At 43.0% G+C, this 27347-nt stretch overlaps 4 protein-coding genes across 17 annotated transcripts; 1 reads left to right on the forward strand and 3 right to left on the reverse strand.

Annotated features, from left to right (window-relative positions):
- The first annotated feature begins 207 nt into the window (after positions 1–207).
- LOC4343534 (uncharacterized) lies at positions 208–3156 on the forward strand. Its single transcript, XM_015792159.3, has 2 exons — positions 208–956; positions 2700–3156. Exons 1-2 carry the CDS (start codon positions 416–418, stop codon positions 2765–2767), a joined length of 609 nt encoding a protein of 202 aa, XP_015647645.1. The 5' UTR covers positions 208–415; the 3' UTR covers positions 2768–3156.
- Positions 3157–5559: 2403 nt separating this feature from the next.
- Positions 5560–10888, reverse strand: LOC4343535 (probable proteasome inhibitor). Of its 3 annotated transcripts, none has more exons than XR_001547163.3 (9): positions 10630–10888; positions 9322–9508; positions 8657–8824; positions 8257–8292; positions 6755–6832; positions 6649–6680; positions 6496–6556; positions 6330–6393; positions 5560–5969 (listed from the first exon to the last, which is right to left on the reverse strand). XR_001547163.3 is itself a non-coding variant. In XM_015789240.2 (9 exons), the coding sequence occupies exons 1-9, from the start codon at positions 10790–10792 to the stop codon at positions 5894–5896; spliced, it is 879 nt and encodes a 292-aa protein (XP_015644726.1). In that variant the 5' UTR covers positions 10793–10888; the 3' UTR covers positions 5560–5893. The 3 variants fall into 3 exon arrangements, 2 of the variants coding, with proteins under 2 accessions (XP_015644726.1, XP_015644727.1); XM_015789240.2 differs by having other exon boundaries at positions 6330–6407; XM_015789241.3 differs by lacking the exon at positions 8257–8292 and having other exon boundaries at positions 6330–6407.
- Positions 10889–15298: 4410 nt separating this feature from the next.
- On the reverse strand, positions 15299–15934 carry LOC4343536 (uncharacterized). The gene has a single exon (XM_015790822.3). The coding sequence runs from the start codon at positions 15846–15848 to the stop codon at positions 15483–15485; it is 366 nt and encodes a 121-aa protein (XP_015646308.1). The 5' UTR covers positions 15849–15934; the 3' UTR covers positions 15299–15482.
- Positions 15935–19762: 3828 nt separating this feature from the next.
- LOC4343537 (protein THYLAKOID ASSEMBLY 8-like, chloroplastic) lies at positions 19763–26786 on the reverse strand. 12 transcript variants are annotated; one of them, XM_066312480.1, is made up of 8 exons: positions 26344–26786; positions 25872–25953; positions 25144–25238; positions 24694–25039; positions 24015–24058; positions 23251–23343; positions 21803–23022; positions 19763–20477 (listed from the first exon to the last, which is right to left on the reverse strand). In XM_066312480.1, the coding sequence occupies exons 7-8, from the start codon at positions 22199–22201 to the stop codon at positions 20088–20090; spliced, it is 789 nt and encodes a 262-aa protein (XP_066168577.1). In that variant the 5' UTR covers positions 22202–23022; positions 23251–23343; positions 24015–24058; positions 24694–25039; positions 25144–25238; positions 25872–25953; positions 26344–26786; the 3' UTR covers positions 19763–20087. The 12 variants fall into 12 exon arrangements, with proteins under 12 accessions (XP_066168577.1, XP_066168578.1, XP_066168579.1 ...); XM_066312481.1 differs by lacking the exon at positions 24015–24058; XM_066312482.1 differs by lacking the exon at positions 23251–23343.
- Between the last annotated feature and the right edge of the window lie 561 nt (positions 26787–27347).

Raw genomic sequence — 27347 nt, forward strand, 5'->3', positions numbered from 1 at the left:
TTCCGTCATATTTGTAAATTACTTGTCAATAGTACTCGTGTGTAATCTATCAATAATAATAATAATAATAATAATAATAATAAAGGAAATTCCTCTAAAGTAAAATTCCCCATAATTATGTACTAGTATTGGTTAGCCAAGGGCAAAGCTGTCATTCCAACACATCCCTCATAAACAAACTCCAGCAAAAATCAGCCGAACGAAACCCATTTTTCTCCTCTCCCGGTCTCCCCCCGATCACCTTCTTTTTTATTTTAACCCCCTTCCGGTTTTGTTTCCTCCTCCTCCTCCTCCTAACCTTCGATCCCCCCTCCTCTCCTTCTCCCTTAAAAACCTTCCCTCTTCCTCCTCCTCCTCCCCCTCCTCCCCCCCCCCCCCACCCCCACCCCATCCCCGCCGCCGCCGCGCCACTCCCATGGCCACGCAACGGCCTCTCGCCGTCCTCCTCCTCCTCCTCCTCGCCGCCTGCGCGCTGCCGCTCGCTCGATCCCGCGCGGCGCCAAGAACGGCCGTGGGTGGCGGTGGTGGCGCGGCGGCGGCCGACACGATACACGAGCTCCTGCGGACGCACGGGCTGCCGGGGGGGCTGCTGCCGCGAGGGGTGGAGTCGTACAGCCTCGACGAGGCGAACGGGCTGCTGGAGGCGCGGCTGTCGGCGCCGTGCTACGCCAAGTACGACGACGGCGACCTGGCCTTCTTCGACACCGTGGTGCGGGGCAACCTCAGCTTCGGCGCGCTCCGCGGCGTGGAGGGCCTGTCCCAGGAGGAGCTCTTCGTGTGGCTCCCCGTCAAGGGCATCGTCGTCGCCGACCCGGGCTCCGGCGTCATCCTCTTCGACATCGGCTACGCCCACAAGCGGCTCTCCAGGTCGCTCTTCGAGGAGCCACCCGACTGCAAGCCCTCCGCCTCCGCCGGCACGGACGCCGCCGACGCCGCCAGGTGGAAGGACAGGCAAGGTGAGATTGCCGCTATTCATTCATTCATTCATTCCCCCATCTCCTCCCTCCTCCTCGAGATGCCCTCAGATTTGTTCGAATGGTTTCTTGATTTGTTAGGATCCTCTCCTCTTCGTCTTTCCTCTCTCTCTCCTCTTTGGTTGGTTGGTAGGTTGGTAGTTTCACCTTCTTCCCTGGCGTTTGTCTCGACATCTAATCGCTGGAATTCGAACAAGATTCCGTCTCTCGGTGAGGGGGGTTTTGATCGAATTCGCCCTTCCCAATCTCTCGCTTGAACTTCATATCGCTTCCGCGATTCGCCGATTCGATCCCAAATCGGCGCGAATTCGATGAGATGCGGTCCTCCAAACATTGGATTCCGAGAGCTTTGTTAGAAGGCTAACATGGGTTTTATTGATTGATTATTAATTAGCGTGGAGTTATTTAATCTCTTGACTTCGGTTTCGACTGCGCAATCGTCTTGGATCAGTGGACGCCGGTTACAAGTTGGCAAGCAGGACGTTCTTTAGTTTGTGGCAGAGCTGGAAAGTTGGAATTTTTATGGCTTCTTGGAGTTGGAAGCTTGTGGAGGAGTAATTCTTGGAGGGGGTGATTAATGGCATCAGTTAGAACTGAATTTGGGGGCATTAACTCCGCAGGAAATTGGTTCATCTGGTGTTCGGAAATCAAAGCTGATCTTTGGCAGTGGATTTCTGAGCACTAAGGGGACATTTATTACACACAAAAGAAAAAAAAAACATATTCCTGCAGTATATATTTAGTACCGAGACTTCTGCATGATTCTTCTTTTCTTGCCCCTTAAGTGTTTGAATCAATTCTTTTATGATGCGGATTATAGCTCACTAGACAAGCTATGTTGGCATAATTGACTGGATCCGGTGTCGGTGGATTCAGGGCAAGAGCTATCGTTTCTGTTCTTGGTCAGATCAATTGGTTCACATAGATATATGAGAAGAAGTTTAGATTAGGAGCTTAATCATAATTTGATTTCTGCAATGATGTGTTAGGCAGGCAAGTTGTCAGTCTAGTGTTACAAGTGGAGAGGGGAAGAGTAAGCATTAGATGCTTGCACTCCTACTCTTCTTTGCTTTCCAAGCAAAGATTTTTGGCTGATGCATGCTCAATTCTATCGATCCATCTCCTTTAGGAATCAAATCACACGCCAAATTTCCTTCCTTAAACCTTTTCCCGTTTGTCACAGGCAGGTTAGTTGCTTTTCGATGTCCCTCTCCTTTGCAGATTGTTATCTTTCCCATGTTAGAATGTGTGTCTCGTCTTCTCATCTGTCCTTCTCTGGCCTATGGCTGTTGCTGTCTCTTTCTCACCCTTCTTCTTTCACCTCTGCCTCCATCAGAGGGTGGAAAGCTGATGAAGCTACTACCTACATACACTTGAAGAACACATCTCCGTAGATAGGAAAGGATAGAACCAAGGATGTTGTAACTGTCAAGGGCTCTCTTTGTTTCCCCAAATTGCTATACTTCACATGATTGATGTGAACCTTAAACAGTCACCCCTAAAAGAAGAAGAAAAGAGAAATCTTTCCTCCCTTTCCTTTCTACTCCTACTGTATTTCACTGTTTCTTGAGCTAAAGCCACGGTAGACTGGTAGTTACTCACTCCCTCCATGGACACTTGCACAGTGCTTTAAATCTCCATTACTGCTGCAGCCAAATGTCTGCAACTATAACTGATAAACACATGGACTGAAAAAAGCTGCTTCTTTTTCCTGTGGAATTGCAGATGTTCCTGGCCTGAGGTTCATGGGAGAGGCATCATCAGGAGCAGAAAACCACCAGGACCAGAGGTGAAGAGAGGAGTTAAAACAAGGAAATGTAATGAGGGTGAGATCCAGACAAGAAGACAGAGACAATTGGCTGAGCCAGTTTTCCCCTTGTGTAAAAATCCTGTGGTGAGATTGCTGCTGATGCTGCAAACAACAACTGCTACTGCCTGCAGAGGGTTTGGGTGTATCTACTTAAGGGAGATGTGGGTACTTTTGCAACCTGTTTTTTTTTCTCTTTACCTTTTTTGCCTCCTCTCTCTCTCTCTCTTCCTCTCTCTCTAGTCCATGCACCTGTGTGATATTAAGTTTGTCAGTGATGTGTTACAAGCAAGAAAAGAACAAGGAAAAGGTGGGGTGAGAAGCCAATTGGGGCTGGTTTTTTTGAGATTCTTGAGAAGGGAATTTTCTTTGGTATGTACTGTATGTGTTGGTGTATGTATGTGTGTGTGCCAGCTCAGCAGTGAGTGAGCTGGGTACAGCACACAGGCTTGCATTGCCTTCCCTGCACTGCATGTGAGCTTGTTTGTGTTTGGCTGGCTGGCTGGCTGGTGGTTGAATGCTTCTTCTCCTGCCTAAGATGATTAGATTAGTAGTACATATACAATCATACAATACCATATGCTACTCCCTTCAATACCATATGCTACTCCCTTCAATTATTCTTCAACTAGGCTGGGTCACAGGCTCATAGTAGAGCTAGCACAGAATATAATAATAATCACTATTTGGCCTATATCTCCTTCCATTCCATGTAGGAGTATCTGTTTATGTGGTGTGCAAGTCTCAATGAGTATCTTTCCATCTGTCTTTCCAATCTATATCCATGATAAAATAAATTATTTGCTCTCTTAAGGGTCCCTTTGAATCAAAGGATTTATATAGGAATTTCATAGTATTCAAATCCTATAGGAAATTTTTCTATTTAGCCCTTTGATTCAAAGGATTGAAGCTTTCCAAATCCTATGAAATTCCTATGGAATGACACATTGCACGTGGATTTTAGAGGAAATTTAGTAAGAGCTTCAACCTCTTGGAAAATTTCCTTTGAGTCTATCTCTCTCATCTGATTCCTGCATTTTTCCTGCGCTCCAATCAAACGACCATTCCTATGTTTTTCCTGTGTTCTGCAATTCTCTGTTTTACACTTCAATTCCTGTCAGAATCATATAATTTTCCTATTCCTCTGTTTTTTCTACCTGTGATTCAAAAGGGACCCTAAGTGGGAAAAGGCTCATCAACGTCTTCAAGACTCCATCCAGCCAACGAGAAACCAGCTAATATAAATCAATCTACGATGCGTATGGAATTGACGACATGATAAGGCGATCGAAAGAGACGTGCTCTATCTCTCTCTCTCGCTGTTTCGTTGCTGCTGTCTCCTACTCTGTACCCGTTTTGTTCTTCCTGGCTTTTTTTAAATACGGGTCACTTCGATTGGTTTTGAGAAAATATCGCTAGTTCGTGTTGATGTCATCATGTGGATGGAGGTGAGAGGAGAGAAAAAATTAGTGGACAAGCGATTGCATGGGTCACTTGTTTGACAAGTTACGCACTTGCGATTTTTCGCCCGGATCTGTTTCACTTTCGGTGATTCATTTGCCGGGGCCTGTTTTTGCGATGGAAAAGTGAGTCTTTTGGCCATGGAGTGTAGAACTCGATCACACGAATGAGAGATTTCTGTTGCCACATCAAACCTGATGCCCCAGTAAAAAAGGTATAAACACTAACGGAATCGAACCGGTTGGACCCATGGGTACAAGCTGAATCACTTTAATTCAACTAAATAAGCTAAATTTTAATCCTAACAACAGGTTGATTGACCGGAGCAAATTCAAGATGACAATGCCTAAGCTTGGGGTTGGGGGCAACCCAAGCTCTCCTCAATACCTCAACCATTCTTGGTCCAAAACAAGCTTTCCACATTTGCAGTCGCCCTATAGTGTTGTTGCACATCTTAAAAAAAGTATGTCTTAGCATCTCCAAAAAGAGGTACACTACATACAGTTCAGCAGGCGGTGATAGGCTGCTAAGTGCTTAACCCCCATCGCAAACCTCGTTTTAATACGGCATCCTAATGGCATGCCTACTCTGCAGGCACGCACTAAATAATTCTGTCCGCCGCTGACGGCGCAGCGGCCATGATGGCAAGCGACCCTGGACCAAGCCAGCCTGAGGCGGCGGCAGCAGCAGCAAGTCCTTGAAACTCGAAAGCCTCTCCCAACATAGGAATGCCAAAAAGAGAAGGGTACAATGATTCAGGCTGCAGCACAAGCACTGGCTGTGTGCATGGGGCTCGTGTCGTGCCTCATGCCATGGCAGTGTTAGTGGCAGAGGTAGCCTGGTTTGTGTGACCCAAGCACAAAGCAAAAAAAAAAAAAAAAAAAAAAAAACCAGACCAAAGCAAAGGGTTTACACGCGGAAAGCTTGTGATTAGTTGTACTATTACGACACATTAAACTGGGAAACCAAAAAGGCAGGGCGAGTGTGAGCCCAGGAGAGCACCAGTGCAGGGGTGAGGAGGCGAGAACAATCATGGCATCACACAACAACGCAACAGGACGAGACCAAAGGGAGAAAAAAAAAAGAGCGAAAAGACCCTGGGTCAGGATGAGGAAACCCTGGGGCAGCAAAAGAACATCCTCCCGCAAAAAACCACCGGAGCAGACCCCAGACCAGGGCCTGACCCGAACAAAAACTAATGCCATCACTTTGGCCTGTTTGTGCCACTAATCTCTGTGCATTACTTTCTCAAGCCACATTATTTAACACCACCAACCTGGATGGCACCACAGGATGCTGGTATATTCCAGCAGCTGATTGCTGAAGATGCACCTGCGAGAGACGACAGGAGAAGCTTTTTTTTTCCACAGGAGGGTTTGCATTTCATCAGCAATCCACCCCACAGGTCACTATTAGTACAGGTGTGCAAGGGTGACAAAGATAGGTTGATACAATAGCATACTACTACTAGTATATGGTAAACTGCAACTGAGGACAGATACAGGAGTTCGCATCCAATTTTTTACAGGCAGAGTCTGGTACGGCTATTCGCAATTGTAGCAGTTCTATCTCACAAACTGCTCTTTGGATCAGCATGAGAAGCAAGGCAGGGTTATTCAGAAACGGTGGGGAGGAGGTGGGCCTCTGAATCTCAGAAGGGCCCGTGCGGCCCCGGCTGGAAGAACTCAAGGTCTGGGTGAGTAGTCCCAGCTGGAGGCCTCGGACGCCTGTGTGAAAAGAAATTCATAGGTTAGCATTGCCCGTTGATCAGAGCGTCAGAGAGTATCTCCCAATTAAAATAGAATTGCCTGTAAGCATTGACAGTTTTAACTAGATGCAAATGCACTGTTTTAGAGCTTTTGCGATGCAAAAGGAACATAAAAATATGTAGGATATCACTAATCTAATATCATTATGTTAATAAAAAACTATTGTTACAACTGCAGCTGAGACAGTGTCTGAAGGTTTACGGTTTGATCTGTTGGTCATGGGTTTTAAAAACTGAGTTGAGTACAGTAGTCGGTGATCTTGGAAATCAGAGATAAGCTAAGAATAATTGTATGAAAAACGTTGCTGAACTATCTTACCTCACAAAGCGAGAAGGTTCAAATCCTGGAACATCTGGTGGACCAATTGGATCATAACGACCACCTGGTGGAACACTCCTATTTTCAAATATTAAGTCCATTTATAACAGAATAAAAAGGACAGCATGGGTAATGAAATGACAAAGTGGAAGATAAAGTGGATTACCCAGGGCCACCAAAGGGCACAGGGAAGGGATTAGAAGGAAAGAAGCGTGGATCGTTTGGACCTGTTGTATGAAACAAATGTAAATCAGACTGCCGAGATGCACAAAGATAAAACAGAAAGATTCTAGGGTGTGTTCTGTGGGTGTCATATTACCAACATGCATGCTGCCACCCCCACCAATACCACTGCAAACAAAAACAGAAACTATTAATTATGTTAGCATATGCTTCATTGATATTTTACATAATCGTAAACAAACCTATGAGGATAGAAGCCTGCGCCAGGGCCAGGGAAGGCATCATCATGACCAAGTGGAGCTATTGGAGGATAAACCAAGCTGTAACAACAGAATTCACAAGAAAGAACAACTAATTAACTATCATGAAACCACTCTAATTACTCTCTTTACTAAATTTGCACACACATAGCAATACAATTATTAAGTGCATATGTACATTTTTTTTTACATCTCTTTAATGCTATGATGAACTTCGATGTTCATGGCATATCAGTGCATATATATCAGTAGGTTAATGATGAATCAAAAAATTCCATCAATAATTACTCAGCTCTGGCTTATGTTTAGTTGACTTTCAACAAAAACACAACTTGTTCAGTCAATGTAATGCACTGAAGAGACAAGTTCATATAAACATATATTGACTCCTTCATGTTGGTTTGCTGGCGGATTTGGAAAGAACGAAATGCTCGAGTCTTCGATCAAAAGGAGAAAACTGTGGAGTCGCTGGTTGCAGACATTAAAGAAGATGTGATGGTCTGGAGAGCTGCCAGTATTTTTCAGTTTAGTGAGGAGTAGACCTTTGAGTTGCTGCTTCTGTAAATAGTTTTCCCCTTTGCTTTTTCTCGCTTTGTTTCAAAGCTTTTGCCTTGACTCGACAGTTTAATGTCGGGATATATGTATTATACTCCCAATCTTAATGAAATTTGGTCAGCATTCTTCCGCCGACCCGGCAAAAGAGACAAGTTCATATAAAGAACCAACAATGATTCATTCAATGAAACCTAGAAAATAAGCTTATAATTGTGATATTTTGGGCGAGAAAAATTGCAGAGTACACATTACTACCACTATATGGGCCTCAACATGTTGGTTCAGTGCTAAAATAGGCACACCACACACCTTATTTAAATATTTACAAACATATATTTTCATGTTATTTTCATTATTTGCGTAGACAAGCATCACAGAAATGACCAAGGAAAGAAATACAAGACATAAAATGGCAACATGACCTTAGAATTGACTACATTAAAATTTGATGGTACATGAGAAGGCAATGGATTAAGATAATTTTGGTAATAATAACAGATACATCTGTCATAATCATGGCTACCTTAAAAATGCATTCTGCTCACAATAGGTCCAAACATTCATATATCTGTAATCTTAACTGACATAATGTAGCATTGTGTTGTTAACTTGTCCAAAATAGTTTGAGAAAATAATACAGCTAGTGGCAACTTAAAAAAGGAATCACACTGCTGGTGGTCAATTTAGCAATCTATTCCAGAAAGGCAAAGGAATTACTGTGGCTCTTCATTTCTATCTATATGCCAATGGTTTTCAGAATTTAATCCGTGTATAAATACCATTAATAACTGTGGGAAAAGCAGGAACAATATAGTAAAGTTTGATAACAGTTGTAACAATGTAGAGAGAAGCAAAAAGGGCGGGCTGAATAATGAAGAATGTGCACATATAAAAGCAAAAGGAGAAATACAAATGTCTTGAGGTCATACCCAGGTTCAGTAGTTCTCAGGCCTGGATTTTCAGATCTGGAACACAAGTGCCTTATGTTAGAAAAAAAAATCTTGGAGACAACCAGTTAAGGCACTTAATTAAAAGTTATTTTATCCCTTGAGAAGCTTCAGCTTTCAATGACACATTTCACTAGCATTTTCCTAAACTAGCAGGCAGCTAAGATTAGAAGAATATTCAGATTATAACATAATTTTATATTAATGATGTGAAATATCATTACCAGTTTCCCATTTTATTGTTTTAAGACCAAAGGTCCAAAGCAATACAGTAGCGTCTAGTCCAATGTACGTGAACAAAATATGCACGCGCGTGCACACACATGTGTTTTGGAGAAGAGGGAGTATTGCCAAAAAGGAAGCATAGAAAATTATCAATTACCTGTGTATTGATGAGCTAGTCTCAACCTCAGGGTTCTTGGCAGCACCAGCATCCTTCTCATCCAATTTGCTCAATGCATTTGAGTTCATGGTCTCAATTAAGCCTGCAAAGTTTTTGTACATGTTCCCATAGTTCTTTGGCTGCTCCTCGGAGAAGAAATCCTTCACACTGCACACAAGAAACAAAAGTAAGATACCCAAAAATAAGCCAGAACCTTCAAGATGAGAAAGGAACAGTTTAATGGAACTGGCAAATCGCAGAGTGAACAAAATAATGCATCTGCATAATACGAGATTACGAGACAGTGTTCGTTGCTAATAACCATATAATGGTTCTACACTTATTTGCACTCCATCCGTCCCAAAATATAAGGACTTCAGGATTTTTTGGAGAGACTAAGGATGAAGGGAAAAGATTATGATGCCCCTTATCATATGAGGGCTCGTTGGGGATAAGATGTGATGAAAACTAAATGAGGGGTGGTTGCTGGGCAAAATAATATCTAGAAGTCCTTATATTTGGGGACAAATTTCAAATGCTAGAAATTCTTATATTTTGGGACGGAGGAAATAGATTACTGCTTCTGCTTCTTTACATACTTAAATCGCACCAGAAACATAAGTATGGTACAAAACAAAGCAAGAAGGTGCAGCTTTGAAACATACTTGATCTGGATATTATAAGGGCCTTTATTCTGTGACTCAAGATCCAGGACATCAATGGCAAGGACATCACCGATCACCAGACATTTTACCAATACCCGTTTCTTCTTGCCCCTCTCCTCCTTGATGTACAAAAATGCATAACAATTATCCATGCTGTTCCAACCATCAATCCCCACCTCCTCTTCACCTAAAGTTATAGGTACAATACAAAACTTACTATAAGACTAAGAACTCAGGAGAATTACTGAGCATAACCATGAAATGCAAGCAGGTGGTAAGATGTTTGCTTAAAGTCACATCTCTCTGACCACATAACAAGATTTAACTAGTGAAGACTGACTAAGACTTAAAATTATTCGGAATTTAAGAATTATGAGTCAAATACACAAAACCATATTTATGATAAAGCATTTGCTTCCAAATATTTCACACCTTGGTTATCTAACCCCTACTCTGCAAGCTGTAGCACAGAACTAAAATCTTCAGTCTGACCCCTAATCTTCAGTGCAAGAATTTGGAATTTAAACAAAGGAACCAAATACATTATGGTGGACATAAACGCACATTGAGATTGCAGTATTGGTAAAGAAATTTCAATCACCTGCATATATGTATTAATTTTATCTCAGTTAATGCTTCGATTAAACTAGCTGCTATATTTTCTGACGAACATACAGAAGAGAGTAACTATGGTAAACGTGTATGTAAACTATGCATTTTACGCATACTATCCACATTATCCACTAATTATCGGATAAGTGGGGATGGTGGAACAAGAGAAATAGTAAGGGAGAGAAATGTTTTCAGAACATCTAAATATGTGTATATACCACAGCCATCCTATACATAGAAATGCACAAAACACTTGGAGACCCATTAGCAAACAGAGATACTCAGTGAGATTCCTATTTCCCAGTCCAAAATTTCTGTACTATAAGCAGATCCAGGTAAGTGCTAAGTTGTAGTCAAGGAACTGATGCAAAACCCACTAGAATCTATAGAAATCCAATCCATGGAACCCATTAAACTCGCCGTGACAAGTTATCCTGAAGAAAATCACACGCACATTAGAATTGCTACCAATTCAATCAGGCCTTACACCACGACGCCCTAATTCTACACAGCGGAGTACCACTCGTAGCACATCGACATCTACCAACCTGGGTATTCCAATTTCCATAAACCCAAACGCGCGAACTCTAAACTTGGGAGGTGCAAAAAAAACCTAATCGACACACGAGGAAGGAAAGTAGGAAACCCTAGGGCTAGGGCGGAAGGGGCGGCGGGAGCGAGGGAGCGCGCGCGCACCTGAGGGCGGGGGGTCGGTGAGCGCGGCGGGGCCGACGGCGCAGAGGGAGTAGCCGGCGGCGAGGAACGCGGCGTTGGCGGCGAAGGCGACCCCGTCGTGGGCGCCGCGGAAGGCCGGGCGCGCCGCCTTCACGACGGCCATCGCGGCGGCGTCGGTCACCATCGCGCGATTCGCGGGCGGCGTCACGGCGGTCGAGGGAAGGGGGAGGGGAGGCGGTGGTCGCGTTCGTGGGGTTTCGAGAGAAATCTTTGTAGTCACAGCTCCGTACACCGTAGAGTATGCAAATGCAATATACCAGTAGCATATGAATATGATACTGGAAATACGGATTTTAAATTCTATAAATTAATTTATAAAATTAATGTTTATTTATTTTATAAATATACTAGTAGAAGTGAACTTAATTAAAAATATTTACCCATGTGTCCAGTTAAACATTGGGCATTTGGGCGTACCGTAGATCAAGAAGTCATCATCGCTGGTGATTGGTGAACCAGGAATTGACTGTATATATATTAAGCTCGTGTATTCTTCTTTAATTAAAAGCCGAATCTGAAGTACTTTGCATTAGCGTGAGTGTCACGGTGAAGCATCCTATATTCATATAGAAGCACGTTCTTGGGATGCAAGAAGAAGAATAGCTGAAATCAGAAACAAAATTATCAAAAACAAATGCAAAAGGCACCGGTGTAATATGCATTTACCATAGAACAAAAATTGTAAGCCTAATTTTATTTCCCTTTTGATATTATAAATCTAATTTTGTTTGGTTTCCCGGAAAAGAAAAGGCTGAATTTGATTCAAAGATCGAGGAAGAAAAATATAATCATCAAGTATCTGATATCTGCTCTGACCGCTGACTAGGATGAAAACGGATCGAATACGGTCGGAAACTAGCTTTATCATATTCGTTTTTATTTTTTTTTCTCGGAATCGAAAACCCGGATACGAAAACGGAATCGAATATTATCGAATACAAATACGGAGCGAATACGAATCGAAACGAATATGGTAACGGATATTAATCGGAACATAAAAGCCCTTCAAACTGACCTTCACAAATCAACGAAGAAATATAACTCGTTATTTTTTCTAATAGAACATATCAACATTTTCAAATTTTAGTGTTAATAATTTTGTTATATCCGATTTTGTGATCGAGGGAGACAATTCAATCGAGAGTAAGACATTACGAGGCTATTATTGTGTTTTAAAATCATGTTCTATCAAGTTACTGTGTTCTTACTACTATTATTTTGGTTATTATTTTGGTCATATTTTCTTATGACTTTGTTTTTATCAAGTAAAATTTTGAATTTCAAAAAATAGCAACTTCAAATAATATTTTGAAGTAGTAAATAATTTCAACTGAAAAAGTTATGAATATAAAAGTTGTAAAACTCATCAAGAGCTAAAACTTTTATTTTAGTCATTTCTTCATCCGACCAAGTGATAGTAACATTGTTCATAAAATTTGCATATATCTCTTATATCTTATGAAACCATATACGAGATATGTAATTTTGTAAACAATATTGCTATCGCTTTGTCAGATGAAAAAATGACTAAAATAAAAGTTATAGATATTGATAAGTTATAAAACTTTGTTGTTGATGACTTTTTTAGTTGAAATCATTTAGTATTTGAAAATGTTGTTTGAAGGTGTCATATTTTGAAATCCAAATTCTAACTATTTAAACAAAGTCATATAGAAAAATGACCCAAACAAAGGTTGTTGATCTTGATGAGTTGTATAACTTGGTTGTTGACAATTTTTCCATTTGAAATACATTTACTACCCGAAAAATTATTTGAATTTCTTATATTTTAAAATTCAAAATTTATATAATTCAATCAAACTCAGATGAAGAAATAACCAAATAAAATTGGTAGATCTTAATAAATTCTACAACTTTGTTTTTGATAACTTTTTCACATGAGTGCATTTAGTATCATAAAATTTAATTCGAAGTTGAGGGAGGACGTATAGACTTAATAGCTAATTCTTAGGCCCGTTGGCCCATTTAGATGGAGGGATATATAAACCTAACCCTAGTTTCTACCTCCCAATCTCCCACACCTCCCAATCTCCTCCCAGCCGCCAGCCGCCACCCTTCCTCCCGGCTCAAGCGACCGCGTGCGGCGGATGGCTACGGCGACGGACGGCGTGCGGCGGACGGCGACGGCGACAGGGCCCGCGTGCGGCGGACGGCGACGGCGACGACGGGGGCGGGGTTGCGTGCGGCGGACGGCGACGGTGGGGGCGAGGCGGCGCGAGGCGACGACGTGCGGCGGACGGCGGCGAGCGGAACCGGCCGGGGCGGCCGGGTCATGGCGACGGCGTGCGGCGGACGGCGATGCCGGTCTTGGGGCGGCCGGATCCGAGGTCGGCGGCCCTGAAGCCGCGGATCCGACATCGTGAGGCGACGGCGACGAAGGGGGCTCGGCGGCGTGAGTGGACGACGTGCGGCGGACAACGACGAGCGGATCCGGCGTGCGATGTGCGATGGCGACGGCGGGAACTCGGCGGCGTGAGGCGACGGCGTGCGGCGGACGGCGACGAGCATTTTTCGATGTTGTTAATTTTAATTTTGCTGTTTATTTTGATTCGGATATCCGGCAAAAAAGGTCGGATAGTTTCTGACCGAATCCGATTTCCGACGGATACCATCGCTACTGTACTGTATTCGAATTCGTATCCGAGAAAAACTATCCGAATTCGTATCCGAATCTGAAAATATCAAAAAAAAAAATCCGACCGCAACAATTCTCATCCAAAAAACAGGATGGAACTCGGAAATTATCCGTATCACTTTCATCCCTACCGCTGACCGGTGAGGCAGTGATGAAATGGGCCGGCAGCCTGGAAAGCAGGCCGACTTGTCAGCTGGCCGACCAGGCCCATCAATAGAACCAATGCAATATCAGGCTAGGATTTTAGGCCTTTTAGCTAGGCCGGCCCGATAGACTTAGGCTGTGTTCGGGAACTCCACTCCGCATGGAAAACGATGTTGCCTATTAATGCGTTATTAATTAAGTGTAAGCTTAAATTTTTTTAAAAAAATGATTAATATACGATTTATAAAAGCAACTTTCATATATAAAACTTTTGCAAAAAAAACACACCATTTAGTAGTTTGAAAAACGTGCGCGCGGAAAAAGAGGGATGTAATTTGAGAAGGAATGGGGGAGAACACATCCTTAGCATTTCTTTGTCATGGTCTCTGACAATATGGGGGTCTCAACGGATGGCTTGTTTGGCTGAGGCTTGGGCTGAGGCTTTTCAGCCAAACAAGTAGGACCCGCAAGGGAGTTGGATCATCAGTGGTGGCTAATTATGTGAACTCTCTAGTGACCATACACAAAAACTAAAAATCTCAATACCACCAGCACACAGAAAATCCTTCACCAGCCATATCAGCAAAATAAGCCAAACAATGGTTTTTCTTTGGCTGAATTGATGGCAGATTTGGCTGATCAGGCAAAGCTTCATGCCATCCGATGAGGCCCTAGGGCTATTCAGTAGAGATTGCATAGCCATTTTATTAACCAACACGTTTATTAGCAGATCACCAGATCTGTTTCTTATCCCTTCCGCGGTAGTAGGAGATGTGAGAAGATATGTAGAACACCCACATTCTTCTGTTTGTCCTCAAAATCATTGCAGAAGTAGACAAATTGGCACAGATATAGAATGAAGTCCTCTCTTTATAGATATGTTCTCGAGTATAAGCAACTTCAAACATTTCACCTTACCACTCTATATATAGCAGCCTTAGGAGGAGATAATTTATCTCTACTATTAAGATGTAGAAAAAAAAAACGAAACAAAAATAAATATGGGTAAAAATTTGATCTCTCTTATTAGTGATTCAAAAGCTAATGTTTTTTGAATAAATTATGATGAAAAAGCTTAAAATCAACTTTAAATTAAGTTTCAAAATTTAAAATGTTGGTTGCGACTGATAAACCAACAAGCAAAACATTTTTTTTTAACGAAAGGCGAAGCTTGCCCATTCATTGAATATAGAGGGAAACAAGCAAAACAATGTAGCAGCCGGTAATTAGTAATACTATCAACTCCCAAGCCATGGATAGAAGCTTCATTAATCATCAATAACTCTTACAGAAAAGTTTCCCTCAAAAACTCTTACAGAAAAGGCCCAAAAAGGACGAAACTGCAGATCTCCATTTAGTTAGGAGTACAGATTTGGTGCAACTAAAAAGAGAGAGTGATCTGCTGGGCAAGTGAAACTGAAAAAAGCGCCCTCATGCCTGCATAGTCGACCAACGTTAGATAATTGATCAAGTCCCATTTTTCTTTTAATCCTTCAAAAGAAGTCTCCCTTTTTGGGATGCCTGCAATTATCTGCTGGGTTAGTGAAACAGAGTGATCCTAATCCTGAAAAACGGCTTAAGAGGGGCTTTTTGGTGCAAAGCCGTAGTTTGGCTGGAAATTAGGGCTTTCTAGAGTACAAAAAGCTACTAACATTTTTCTGCCACATGCCTGCATTAACTCCCTGCTATCACAATGAACTGATCCACCGTCCAACTGGTCGCGGATTAGCTTTCTCGCCGTCCAACTCCAGAACAATGTCCTCGGAAAGCGTACAGCTCAGCCATCCGATTATCCGAATGCATGTGTGCGTGCTAGACATGCATAATTAATCCAAGAAGAAAAAAGAGGAGGAAATTTGTCACCTATTTCATCAGCAATGGATTCTTTACAGTGTTTTGCAACGAATCTATGAGGAGGGTTACATGCGTTTGTTCATGTCTCCTCACTGTAAGAAAAGAAAAAAATTAAAGAGTTTGTTTTTTTTCTTTTTTGAGGCGTGATGCGATAGAGTAATCAAGATTTGGGCTCGATCTTCTTCCTCCTCGTGATCCGGATGTAGCAGAAGACGGCGGCGAAGATGGCCGCCGCCAGGCCGCCCAGTATCACCTTGCCGCCGGCGAACTTCCGGTCGAACGGGCTGTGGTTGCGGTGGTGCGAGCTCATCGGCGACTCCGCGAAGCTCGACTCGAGAAGAGAATACACATGCAGTAGATGACCACCACCACCACCACCATCTGAAGAAGAAGAAGAAGTAGGCGCATCTGCGATGCTCGCCGCCGCGCCGCCGCCGCCGCCGTAGAAGAGAGGGAATGGCCGGCCCATCACGGCGGTCATGGCGAGCTGGCTCGACACCAAGCAGAAGAGCAGCAAGCGAGGCATCTTCAGAGAGAGAGAAAGAGAGAGAGAGAGAGAGAGATGCTAAGCTGTGAGGAGCTCTCACGATCGAGATAGCTGGTGATTGATGTGGAGAAGACGATGCGAGTGAGGGCTTCTTATATAGAGCTTGGCTGAGCCACTGTGCTGATTCTGCAAGTTCAGTTTGCTCACTAGCTCAATAATCAAAAGCAATATAGTATACTACCTCCGTTTTTTAATAGATGACGCCTTTAATTTTTTTTTCTCACATGTTTGACCATTCGTCTTATTCAAAAATTTTACGTAATTATAATTTATTTTGTTATGAGTTGTTTTATCACTCATAGCACTTTAAGTGTGATTTATGTCTTATACATTTGTATAAAATTTTTAATAAGACGAATGGTCAAACATGTGAGAAAAAGTTAACAGCATCATCTATTAAAAAACAGAGGGAGTATAATTTAATTAATAGCAGCAGAGTGTGCTGTTGAGCAAATGCTGCACGCACCCACTCTTTATGGATCTTGATTTCTAACTAGAGAATTGTCAGTCTCATGGCTGGTGGATGGTGGCTCCAGAAACATGATTGGGGGAGCTGGTGGCTTCCAGGAATCAATTGGGTCGGAGCTCTGAATTCGGAGAGGCACTGAGCAAGTGACATCTGGATTTTGGATGCAAACTCTGAATGTGATGGTAGGAGAAGTCTCAACTCGATTCAGCAATCAGCATGCAGCTACAGCTGTGTCCAGGCCTACTACAGTGAGAGGGAGGTAAAACCTTGTGTTTCTGTTCTAACAGTTTGGTTTCAGGGGCAGGTTCTTGGAAGGTGAAAATGGAACTAATATCAACTTGCAAACCTTGAGATGGATGATGATCGTGTATTTGTTTTTTACAAAGAAGGACTTGTTGTAGATCAGAGAGGGGGAAATTTTCTTGGGAGCTGTGGCTTGAGTATTTTCTTGATCTCCTTTTTGAGCAGGAGGTATTTCTTGATTCGATAGAAAAGTAGACGCAAAAGGAAGCAAAGCATTGTTAAGGTTTAAAAAATAAAGTAGCTTAACCAGAGAAATTATGAGTTTCATTTGTCTGGAACTAATTAATGCAGACTAAATGTATTGAATGTTCAGAACAAGACATGCTTTGCTTCTGAACAGCACAGAAAAATGGCGTGGAATATGATCAAATATGAATTTCATTTTTCTGGAACTAGTTAATGCAGACTAAATTTATTGAATGTTCAGTACAATACATGCTTTGCTTCTGAACAGCGCAGAAAAATGACATGGAATGTGACTGCATTGGATTTACAACTTCACATCTCATCTGAAGAAGTGTAAAATCTGGCTGTTCTTCTCACTACTGAAAAAAAAAACAGAGAAGAAGAATGATTAATTCACAAGAAAATATATGACAGAAACGCCAGATAATGATTTTTCAGTGAGCAAAACCAACGAATTTCGTGTCCCCTATGGTAGTTGACCTATGATCATGTGAGATGCTTCCTCCTTGTTAATTGCAGCTTCGTGCCACTGCATGTGTGCAAGAATCACCAGACAGAGTTTAAACAAACGTTCATTTTTTAATGCGGATTTCATATAATATACCGTGTCCGTGTCATGCAGAAAGCGAACAGCGGAGGCAGAGATAGCAGGAGATGAGCTGCTCTGGTACACCATTGCTGAATTCGCTGCCTCATTTGGTTTCAGAAAGATGCCGTTCTGCCTGTTCTAGGAACATAGGATAGGAGTTAGAAGCTTCTGAGTTCTGACCGAATTGCTCTGTCTGAAGACTACATGTCAAAACTAGCACAAATTACTCTCTTCTTCTACCAATCTGCTTCCCTTATTTCCTCCTTGTGTTGCATGTTGAAAGTGACCACATTCAGTTGATTATTTCTGCTTTCTAAGTCTTGTATAGTTGTATTGAACCAAAATGACATAGATGCCTAGAAGTGCCAAGTAAAATAATTATATGTGCACCTACTGACCTACATCTGTAGTTCTGTACTGTGTTTCGCCAAAAAAAAAAAGAGGTTTACATATCGTGAACGAGACTTCTTATTTACAGTACTTAAGGAGATACCGAGATATACCATAATTTTTAGCATAAATTTTGACACCTGTAGAATCACTCATCCCGAACAATTGCAGCAAGATAACCTTTTTTCACCCAATTCCTGCATAGAACAAGTGTACTGCATACGCGAAAAAGGGCAGCAAAACATTTGGAAATTAATACTAGATGTATAACATGTTTTCATGGAACAAGATAAAAACTGAAAACTTCAAGGCGAAAAAACAATCTCAACTCTAAAGTCTGAATTCTGAACCATGCATGTGATACACACTTTGGCAATCCAGCTGTTCCATTTCTTAGATTCAAGCAAGAATCTAAGGAGTTTCCCCCCTCCATGACTGGAAGCAATGAAGGCCAAATCAGCAAATTCTAGAGTCAGCTGTAATCAGCAAGGTCGGCTAACACGAACACAGGGTCAATCATACCAAGAATCATTGGAGACAAGATGAAGCTTCCCTCGACGGTGCACGCACGCCGGCACGCTCTCTGAAACCGACCAATTCATGGCAACCAACCCCCTCGTGCAACCAGAAATGCAGAGATCTTCAGATACACTGTCCAAAATTCTATCATATCGCACACCAAATGTGCCGGTTGCTCTCTGAACAACTGGAACAGTGAACATGAGTTGTCCTTCGTTTTCAGGATCAATGATTCAATCATAGGACATGAAAATTTTTGGCGTATTTGGAGTAGATAGCCGAGTGAGTGATTGGTTTTCTGTTAAGATCATTATTAGGAGCAGATCTTGTCAGGACCATTCTATCTTCTCGTTATCATTGTTGTTGCCTCTAGCTGATTGTTTTTAAGAGTAATACTAATGACTGTTTTTTCTGTTCCTGCTCCAAGAGATTCCTTGGTGATGCTGACTCAGACTCCAGACACAAGCAGGCCTTTTTTTTTTCCATGAAATGTTTTACAGGGGGATGTGTTGAGCTGTTGACAATGAGCTTAAATGCATTCTGCTCATATCTAGTACTACATCTGATTCAGATGGATGTACTTGTACTGTACTTTTAACATGTGGTTGCTGTTAATTCATGTGCTCAACTTGGAGTTATTATTCAGGTGAAGTTCCATTGTCAACTGTAAGGCCCGAGTCCAAACGTTCCTTGCTCCATTTCTGTCTGAGTCCAAATCTTAGATTGACTTGGATATCCATCTCCTCATACTGGAGTGATAAGAGCTTTTAGTCCCTTCTTAAAGAAAAATAGGGAACTCAAACATTAGTTCAAGCTAACTGGTTCGATATATCAGGTGAAAATGTTAGTATGTTACTTTCCTAGCTTCCACTGCTGACCGCTGGTTGCAAATCAGTAAAACTAGTCAGCATTAGTGCATTGGCGTTTCATGGTTTAAGCAGTAATCGGCTTAGCTTGAAATGAATATCACAGTTCTGGACCGTTGTTAACGGAGCATGTAGAGAGTACGGCCGTACATAAGCTGGAGATGGATCCATGTTTGATAATTCAAATATAAGTTGTACTACAAATCAAACGTTTGACGCCATAGATGAATGGAATATTCTCAACTCAAGGTTTGAAGAGCCAGATGAAACCATATGTAACATTGTCAAACTTACTAATATATACCAAGTTGCCTCCATTTATTTTTACATTAGTGGCTCTGATCCCTGTTCTCGATTTCTGAAGAAGCTGCTTATCATATCAAAACCAATTAGATCAGTGTTGTGCAAGCACGTAATGGGAGGTTACAACTTACATGACACAGAAGATATATGCTCATGGTCATGAAGATCAGGTTGCTCAAGTGGTTAGGGAAGGAATAGCATGAATGTGGCCAGTGTCCTATTCTAACAACCTAATCATACATATTTCCCTCAGAAAAAGAGAAGCAAGGACCCAATGAAAGAGTTTTTTTTATGCTACTTTTCAAAATATCCTGGATTACAGATACACAAAGTGGCATTTGTGAATAAAAGGCCTGATATTTTAAGAGATTGCCTGAACAACAAAATTTCCGTAACCATAGATATTACAGTACAGCTAATGGAATGGTCTGTTTGTTTCTGTCTACCTCTCTTAAGCATGATCATCGATAACTTAATCTTTCACCTGACAGATTTCCACTCCAAACATCAAATTCTGGAGAACTTCTGGAGATGCAGGTAATCCGAATGAAGTCCAAACGCAGAAGGTGCATGAAGTCGTTGAATCCTCAACCTCAGCGCAGACCAAATATTTCTTCTGGGGGATCATAGATATGCCTTTCCGGAAACAATTCTTCAAAATCTTGCTTCACTCTGTTCCTTAAAAGTGGGTGCGGTAAAAGACCCTTCAATAATACCCTGAAAGGTAATTCTTCCGGAGGATCAGGTGACTTTTTCATTTCCTCATAAATGTTCATTGCGTCTGATGGGGAACCGTATCTCAAGAATCCTCTTATGACTTCAGCATATGTCTGTGCGTCAGGGAAAAGGTTCTCATCTGTCATGTTCCCCCAGATTACCATTGCTTCATCCATCTTCTTACACTTGGCTAGAGCAACAATCAAGTCCTTGTACATGAAAACATCTGGCTTGTACCAGTCCTCTTTTTGTATTATCCTAAACATCTGCAAGGCAATCAGGCCAGTCGAATATAAGCAAACATTAAAAAAAATCATTTCCTAATCTTGATCTGTAAAGCCAAGATGAGTTCAGTAGCCACATTTAGTATTATTACAGGTTCATAATCATTTTCAGGTGTTATGGCAATTTCTTGTTAGGACCAGGTGGGCTGCCAATGGGCCAGTACAACAATTCACTCAAGCTGGCCCAAGGAAGAGAACAAAAGCAATGGCAGCTGCTCATTCCAGGAGGCAACCAACAAACAGCAGAAACCGAGAACGGCGGTGACAGTGGTGCTGGCGGTGCGGGCTTGGCTCCTTGTCTATCTACTTCCTTACCCTCCATTCTTCCTCTTCCTGGTTCTAGGAGTTCCTAGATCCTTCTAGAGACTTGTATCCCTACCTTTCTTCCACCTTGTTCCACTCAAATACTTTGTGAGTCGCATTATAAGTTGTTTCTGTTGAATTTGGTGAAGGAGGTTTCTAACATTTCTTTCTAGGAAAACCAACCTGTTGCTAAAATAACCAAAAATCATTTCTCAATCTTGATCTGAATGAAGCCAAGATGAGTTTCATAGCCACATTTAGTATTATTAGAGGTGCATAATCATTTTCAGGTGTTATGGCAATTTCTTTCTCGGAAAATCAATCCGTTGCTACAGAGCTTGTTCTCGTTCAACAATCAAAGGTGAGATCGCGTGTATACTCTGTATGCCATTTCCAAAAACATCCACTAAATGCCATTGCCCATAGTCATTACGTACACATCTAAGAAGCTCAGTTAGCTGTGTTAGAGTTTTTATTGCAATGACAAAATACCCCTGCCTATTGGCCCTCCATATATCTATCTTGATTTTCCATTTTTCCATATAGCGAAATGCTACTAATATAGTGATGATCCGCCTTATGGAGCAAATCTACTGCGCCCTTGTGCTTCACAAATTGAGTCACAGAAATCATAAATTCACCCTTCTCAAGCAGCCAAACAAAAATCTTAAAACCTTCACCAAACATTCTGTGCCTCCGCACAGTAGCCCCAAAAAAAAATCACCTCAACAAACTACTAATGTTGGAACTTACCTCCTATGCCATCTCCAATCCATTCATCAATAACCTAATATCTCTATCAATCTCAAGCAAATATCAAACATACAGCCCAGTTTCCATGAGCACCAACGTGATTCCATTTTTTGCAAGCCAAAATTGCACACCCGACTCGCTTCACGCAACATAATCCATCCCCCCCACGCAGACAAATTGGGGCATATCGGCTAAACGCAATCAACCGCAACGAGAGGGGAGCAGAAAAAAAAAAGGGGGGGGAGCCTGACCTTGACGGCAAGATCGACCTCCTCCTGGCGCTCCAGCTCCCCGAGCACGGCGAGCTTGTCGGCCTTGAGCAGCCGCGCCACGTACCGCCTCACGAACTCCCCGAGCCTCTCCTCGTCCCCCTTGAACCGCTTCAGCCCCTGGATCGCGAACAGGGCCTCCTTCCCGATCAGCTTCTTGCTCCGCCACAGCGGGCCCCGCGGCCGCCCGTCGTGGAACGCGCGCCGCCGCTCGCATCCGTGGGGCGGCGGCGGAGGCGGAGGCGGCCACAACGCGGGGGGCCTCGGGAGGAGGCTGTGGGTCGACGAGGAGGAGGAGGAGGGGGAGGAGAGAGGGAGGGCCTTGTAGCGGAGGAGGAGGAGGGAGCGGCGAGCGAGGGGAGCCCGAGAGGCCGCGGCCATGGCGGGGGGGCAAGGGTGCAAAACCCTCCTCCTCGCCGCCGTCTCCGTTTTGGGGTTGGTTGGGTTTAGTGGTGGCGCCGTGGAGACGACGACGAGCCCACGAGGTGGTTGAGTCCAACCCTGTTCTTGCGACGGAAGAATGGGCTGAATTCCGGCCGGTTTGGGCTACTGTGCAGTGCAATCGTGGATTCAAATCTGTCTACATTTATTGGTGTAGGATGGGTTGCATCTAGTTTTATGTTTGTTTTTTTAACGGAGGAAATATTGTCATATTGTGCTATATTTACTGTAAAACATTAGGTTTGTTTTCAAGCGTACGCTTCCCAATGATAAACAATGTGTTTTTTAAAAAAAAACTAGTCACGTGCCCGTTCATTGCAACGGGAAAAATAACTTTTTAAGAAATTTTATGATTTATCGTTGATAAACACTCGATTCTATAACGCCTTAGCAAAAGCAAGTAATATATAATTATTATGTTTTCTTTCTTTTTGCGTTGTTATCGGTTGAACTCCGGTAGAGCCTGAAAAGATCATGTTCCTCATAAAATGTGGCATGTACTAAGCAAGCCAAGACCTACTGCACTGAAATAACTACTAGCACAAATCAGCTCTTTGCAATTTAGCTCCCTCAATCTTTTCCAATGTCTTGTAGGGAAATTTCCAATATCTTGTATGGAAACAAAATAAACACAATATTTATGTATATACATATATAAATTACAGTATCATATTCCAAATGGTCAGTTGACTGTCAAGTAGTACAAGTAACAAGAATGGTAACTTTAGAGTTCCATCATCCCTAAATAATACGTACATTGCCTGCAGAGAGTTCAGAAGTGAGTCCAGGAGGGAAAAATATTTCCCGCATCAACTAATTAGCTCTCCCAGTAAAGAAATTCAACATATGGATTTACCCTGGAGTAATTTCTAAACTTAGATACAAAAATGAATAGAAGGGCCAGCCATTGCTGATTTGCAGGGGATAAAGATGGAGAGTGAAGAACATGGCATTTTCATCAGAGTTAGGGGATAGTGATTACTCTGTACCTTCAGGGCTTGGCTAGCTAAGATGATAAAGCTAATGTTGATCGTGAAAAGATTTAACATGTTGATGAGCCCATGTAAGTGATTTTTTTTTACCTGTAGTCACCAAAATAAAGGTTACTCAAACTGCAAAAACAAAATTAGCATATTTTATGAATAAAAGAAATCCACAAGAAGTAAATTTCATATCCAATTGAAATAGTATGAATTATCAAAAATATGATGTAGCTATCTTGATTCTTGACTCTCCATATTGATCTCCGAAGAGAATGAATTTTGCCTTATCAAATTTAAATTCCATATTGATATCAGATTGCCCAGTACAGTAAAGTGGTCAACAAGCAGCAGTCCCAAATGCAATGTTAATAGAAGGTCAGGTCATATTATCCTTGTAAAGGCCTTTGAAATTTCATGGCAAAAAAAAGCCATTGAAATTGTCACTATGCGAAGGAATTGCAACAGATGGTATAAGTTCAGTACAGTGAAAAGGAAAATGCAGAGCAGAACATCCTCTGACTAATAATGCCAAAAGGAGCCCCATCCCCCGTCCAGTTCTACAGAATGTGGACTATCAATAACCATTTCTTAACTGCTAAACGATTACTATGTTCCAAAAAATATAGTCAGTACTATTCGATATTCGATGTGTGCATAATATAGGAGTGAATTATGGCAGATGACAATTAGAAAATAGAGTTTACTATGCAAAGGTTGATACCTATCTGGTTTTCATTTAATTCAAAACCAAGGGAAATAGATGATCATACCTGGTGTTATAATTTCATTGAGAAGCTAGAAAAGCATCTGAACCCTGTACATGTATCAAGAGTTTAGATTAACTAAAAACAGTGTCCAGGATTATACATGACCACTAAGGTTCATTCTTTTAGACGTGTGGAAGACAACTTCACATCCTGCCAAATGATCAAGAATCATCAGCCTGAAAGGCTGAAACAGACATCGCAGGAGACATCACAAATGGTGTTTATGAAGCTGTATAGTTGATTAATTATCAGTTCAGAAGTCAGAACAATTATTAGTTCATAATGTGACCATACTAAAACAATTATTAGCCTGTCAGTTCTATCATCAGTTAGAAAATTATATGAGAATATACATGTCGGTTCTACAGTAAGAGAAAAACCATCCAGAATAATCCTGATTAACCAGATACTATTGTCCTTTGGAGATGTTTAGACACGTGCAGGCAGTTATGCGTTGTTCATAGACATGAATACTTTAGTTATTACTCCTATTATCTAACTAAATGAATTCTTCAGTGATACTACCACATAACATACCACTAACACAGAATGCATTACCAAAATGTTGTTTTTGGTTATTTTCTTTTGGTTGAATCTCGTCTGATCAAATCAACGGCGGCTGATAGGGGAGAGATGAAGCATAGTACTGATGGTGGATAAAAAAAAGGGAATGATCTTGTACCTTTCGGTGAATCAGATCGAGGCGGGGCGACATTGTTCTGGCAGCGCTGAGGAGATCAGCAAGGCAAGGGACGAGGCGTTTCATGCTGATGCTATTCCGGCGGCAGAGATTGGTGGCGGCGGAGAAGGAGGCGGACGAGGAAGATATTGGGACGGCGCTGAGGAGATCAGCTTGGTGGGCGACGCAGACCCAGGCGACTCCGGGCGATGGTGATCTAGCGGCGCGGATTGGGGAGAGTGAGCCAAGAGGCAAAAGCAGCAAGCATCGGTCTCCTGGCGAAATGGAGGAGATCGGCGAAGTAGCCAACGGCGAGCGTCGGTCACCCGACGGCGCAGTCGTGGTTGTTCTGGCGGCGCAGAGCAGATCAATGAAGCAGCCGAGTAATTAGGGTTGGGTAGAGAGAGAAGGGGGAGGTTGGGGTGATGCAAGAGGGGACCTGTACGGCTGTACCTATAGAGGGAGACGGTGGCGTCGAGGACGGAGGCGGAGGCAGAGGCGACAGATCGACCTCCGTGGCGGTCGTGACCAGCGGAGGTGTCGGCGGCCTAGACACACATAAAATTAGACACTTAGCGCAAATGCTAAATGAATAGCTCAGCACAAAATAGCAAGGTTATGACTACTAGAAATAGTAATACTTGTGAAAAGCATTATAATTCTTTCCCAGTGGTTTAAACAGGCAGAAGAAAAATACTTTATGCCATCACATGATAATTCCCAGTGGTTTAAACATGCATGCACATTAGTCTCCTGCCAAATCCTGCTGAACATAGTACACAAATTCATCTAATGGGATGCCATTTGACAGAAAATATCTCCCCAGCAATCAGCTCAGCAGAAAAATCTGAGTTTGATTTGCTAGTAAACTGCAGAACATTGAATGAAAATACACTATCGACTTACTTATAACAACTGTGCACTTAAATTACAATGTGCCAATCAGAAGAGTTGTTTGCTATCTCACACAAAATCACACCATTTCAATTCAGTTTTCAAAATTACTCTGAAATATGCAAATGGAAGAACCCTTTATCAATCTCTGAGCAGGAGTCAGGAGCAAACAAACGGACAGGGGCAGAACATCAAGACTGAAATCGAAACATGGTAAAAGCATGAAAGGCATACATAAACCATTTCTTTCTCCATTTTTTCTAATGTTTAGAGAAAGACAGACTCACCGTATCAATGCCAAAAAAAATTCAGCAGATGCCAAGTGCATGTCCCTGAACTCCCGCTTGATTCCTCCTGGATCTAGGTTTCCTGGGATTGAAAAGTGGCATTTACATCTCGTGATCAACAATATACAGAACCTAGTTGGGGGCTTTGAACTGGGGACGGGGGAGCAGTAGTCCCGGTGACCTAGGCTAGGGATGAGGCAGCAATGGTCAGTTGGGGATCGGGCAGCGGCGACGGTGACCTAGCAGCGGGGATTCGGCGGCTATGTTGTGAGTTGTGCAGGCTGCGATGGCTGGTTGGGGATTGGGCAGCGGCGACGGAGATGGTAACCTAGACCTAGCAACCGGGGATTCGCAGCAGCGTGGTGTGGCGTGCGGGCGGCAATGGCCGGTTTGCAGGTCGGGGATGGTGTGGCGTGCGGCTATTGCGGCAGCGGCGGCTGACAGAAGTGGTGGGACAGGAGGGGATACATACCTTCAGATGACGGCGATCGTGACCGGCGGAGGTGGCGGCAGTCGAGGGCGGCGTGGGTCGTCGCGACGGCGGCGAGGAAGCGGCTCCTCGGCGGTGTTGACGCGGCGTGACCTCCTGCTCCCGCGTTGGCGGTCGAGGGCGGCGCGGGACGCGGGACTCGGGGCGCGGCGACGGCAGCGAGGAGACGGCGCGGGTCGCAGCGTCGGCGGTCGAGGGCGGCGCGGGGCACGGGGCTGCTGAGGAGGCGATGCGGCGGCGAGGCGAGGAGGCGACGCAGGGAGGAGGGCGAAGGTGGATGATCGATCCGATGCGAGGTGGAGGCGCGTTGGAGAGGGCGGCGGCGATCGCGGAGGAGGCCGGCGGGCGTGGCTGGTGAGGAGGCGATGCGGCGGCGGGGCGAGCGTCACCCATGGAGGAGGGCGAAGGACGCGGCGTGGGAGGAGGAGTGGGCGTGGGGAGGAGGTCGATTCAAGAGAGGAGCGAGCGCGTGATGGGGAGGAGATTGACGCCGTTGGATATGGCAATCGGATGGATGAGATTACGTGTGTCTGTAAGATGCGTCTGCTATGTCAGAAATCAAAACCACCACTACGAATTTTTTAAGTAGTAGAGATTATACGAAAGTTGCTTTTAAATCCTATTAACTAATACTAATTATCATGTGCTAATTTGCGATGTTTTACATATCGAAGAGATTAGCTTCCATCCCCTACCGACGAAAGCAGTCTTAGAATTTCTTTTTTTTTTCTAACATCATGAGTCGACTGTCACAAAACCTAAGCAGAACAACGGCAAGAGGGCATGCAACACAAGCGCTATCCACGCCGCAATTTACTCACACGCCGACGTTGCTATCTTCGACTTCTTCCATCTCATAAAAAACCGAATCCTAGTATTACGAATCTAGACTAGAAATTTGACATTACGCTATTGTCACAAGTGGGTTTCACCCAAATGCCACCATGCAGTTTCGTTTCGACAAAATGCCACTTTAACTGTTGTTA

The sequence above is a fragment of the Oryza sativa genome, chromosome 7, assembly GCF_034140825.1.
Source record: "Oryza sativa Japonica Group chromosome 7, ASM3414082v1".
NCBI classification, from domain to species: domain Eukaryota; kingdom Viridiplantae; phylum Streptophyta; class Magnoliopsida; order Poales; family Poaceae; genus Oryza; species Oryza sativa.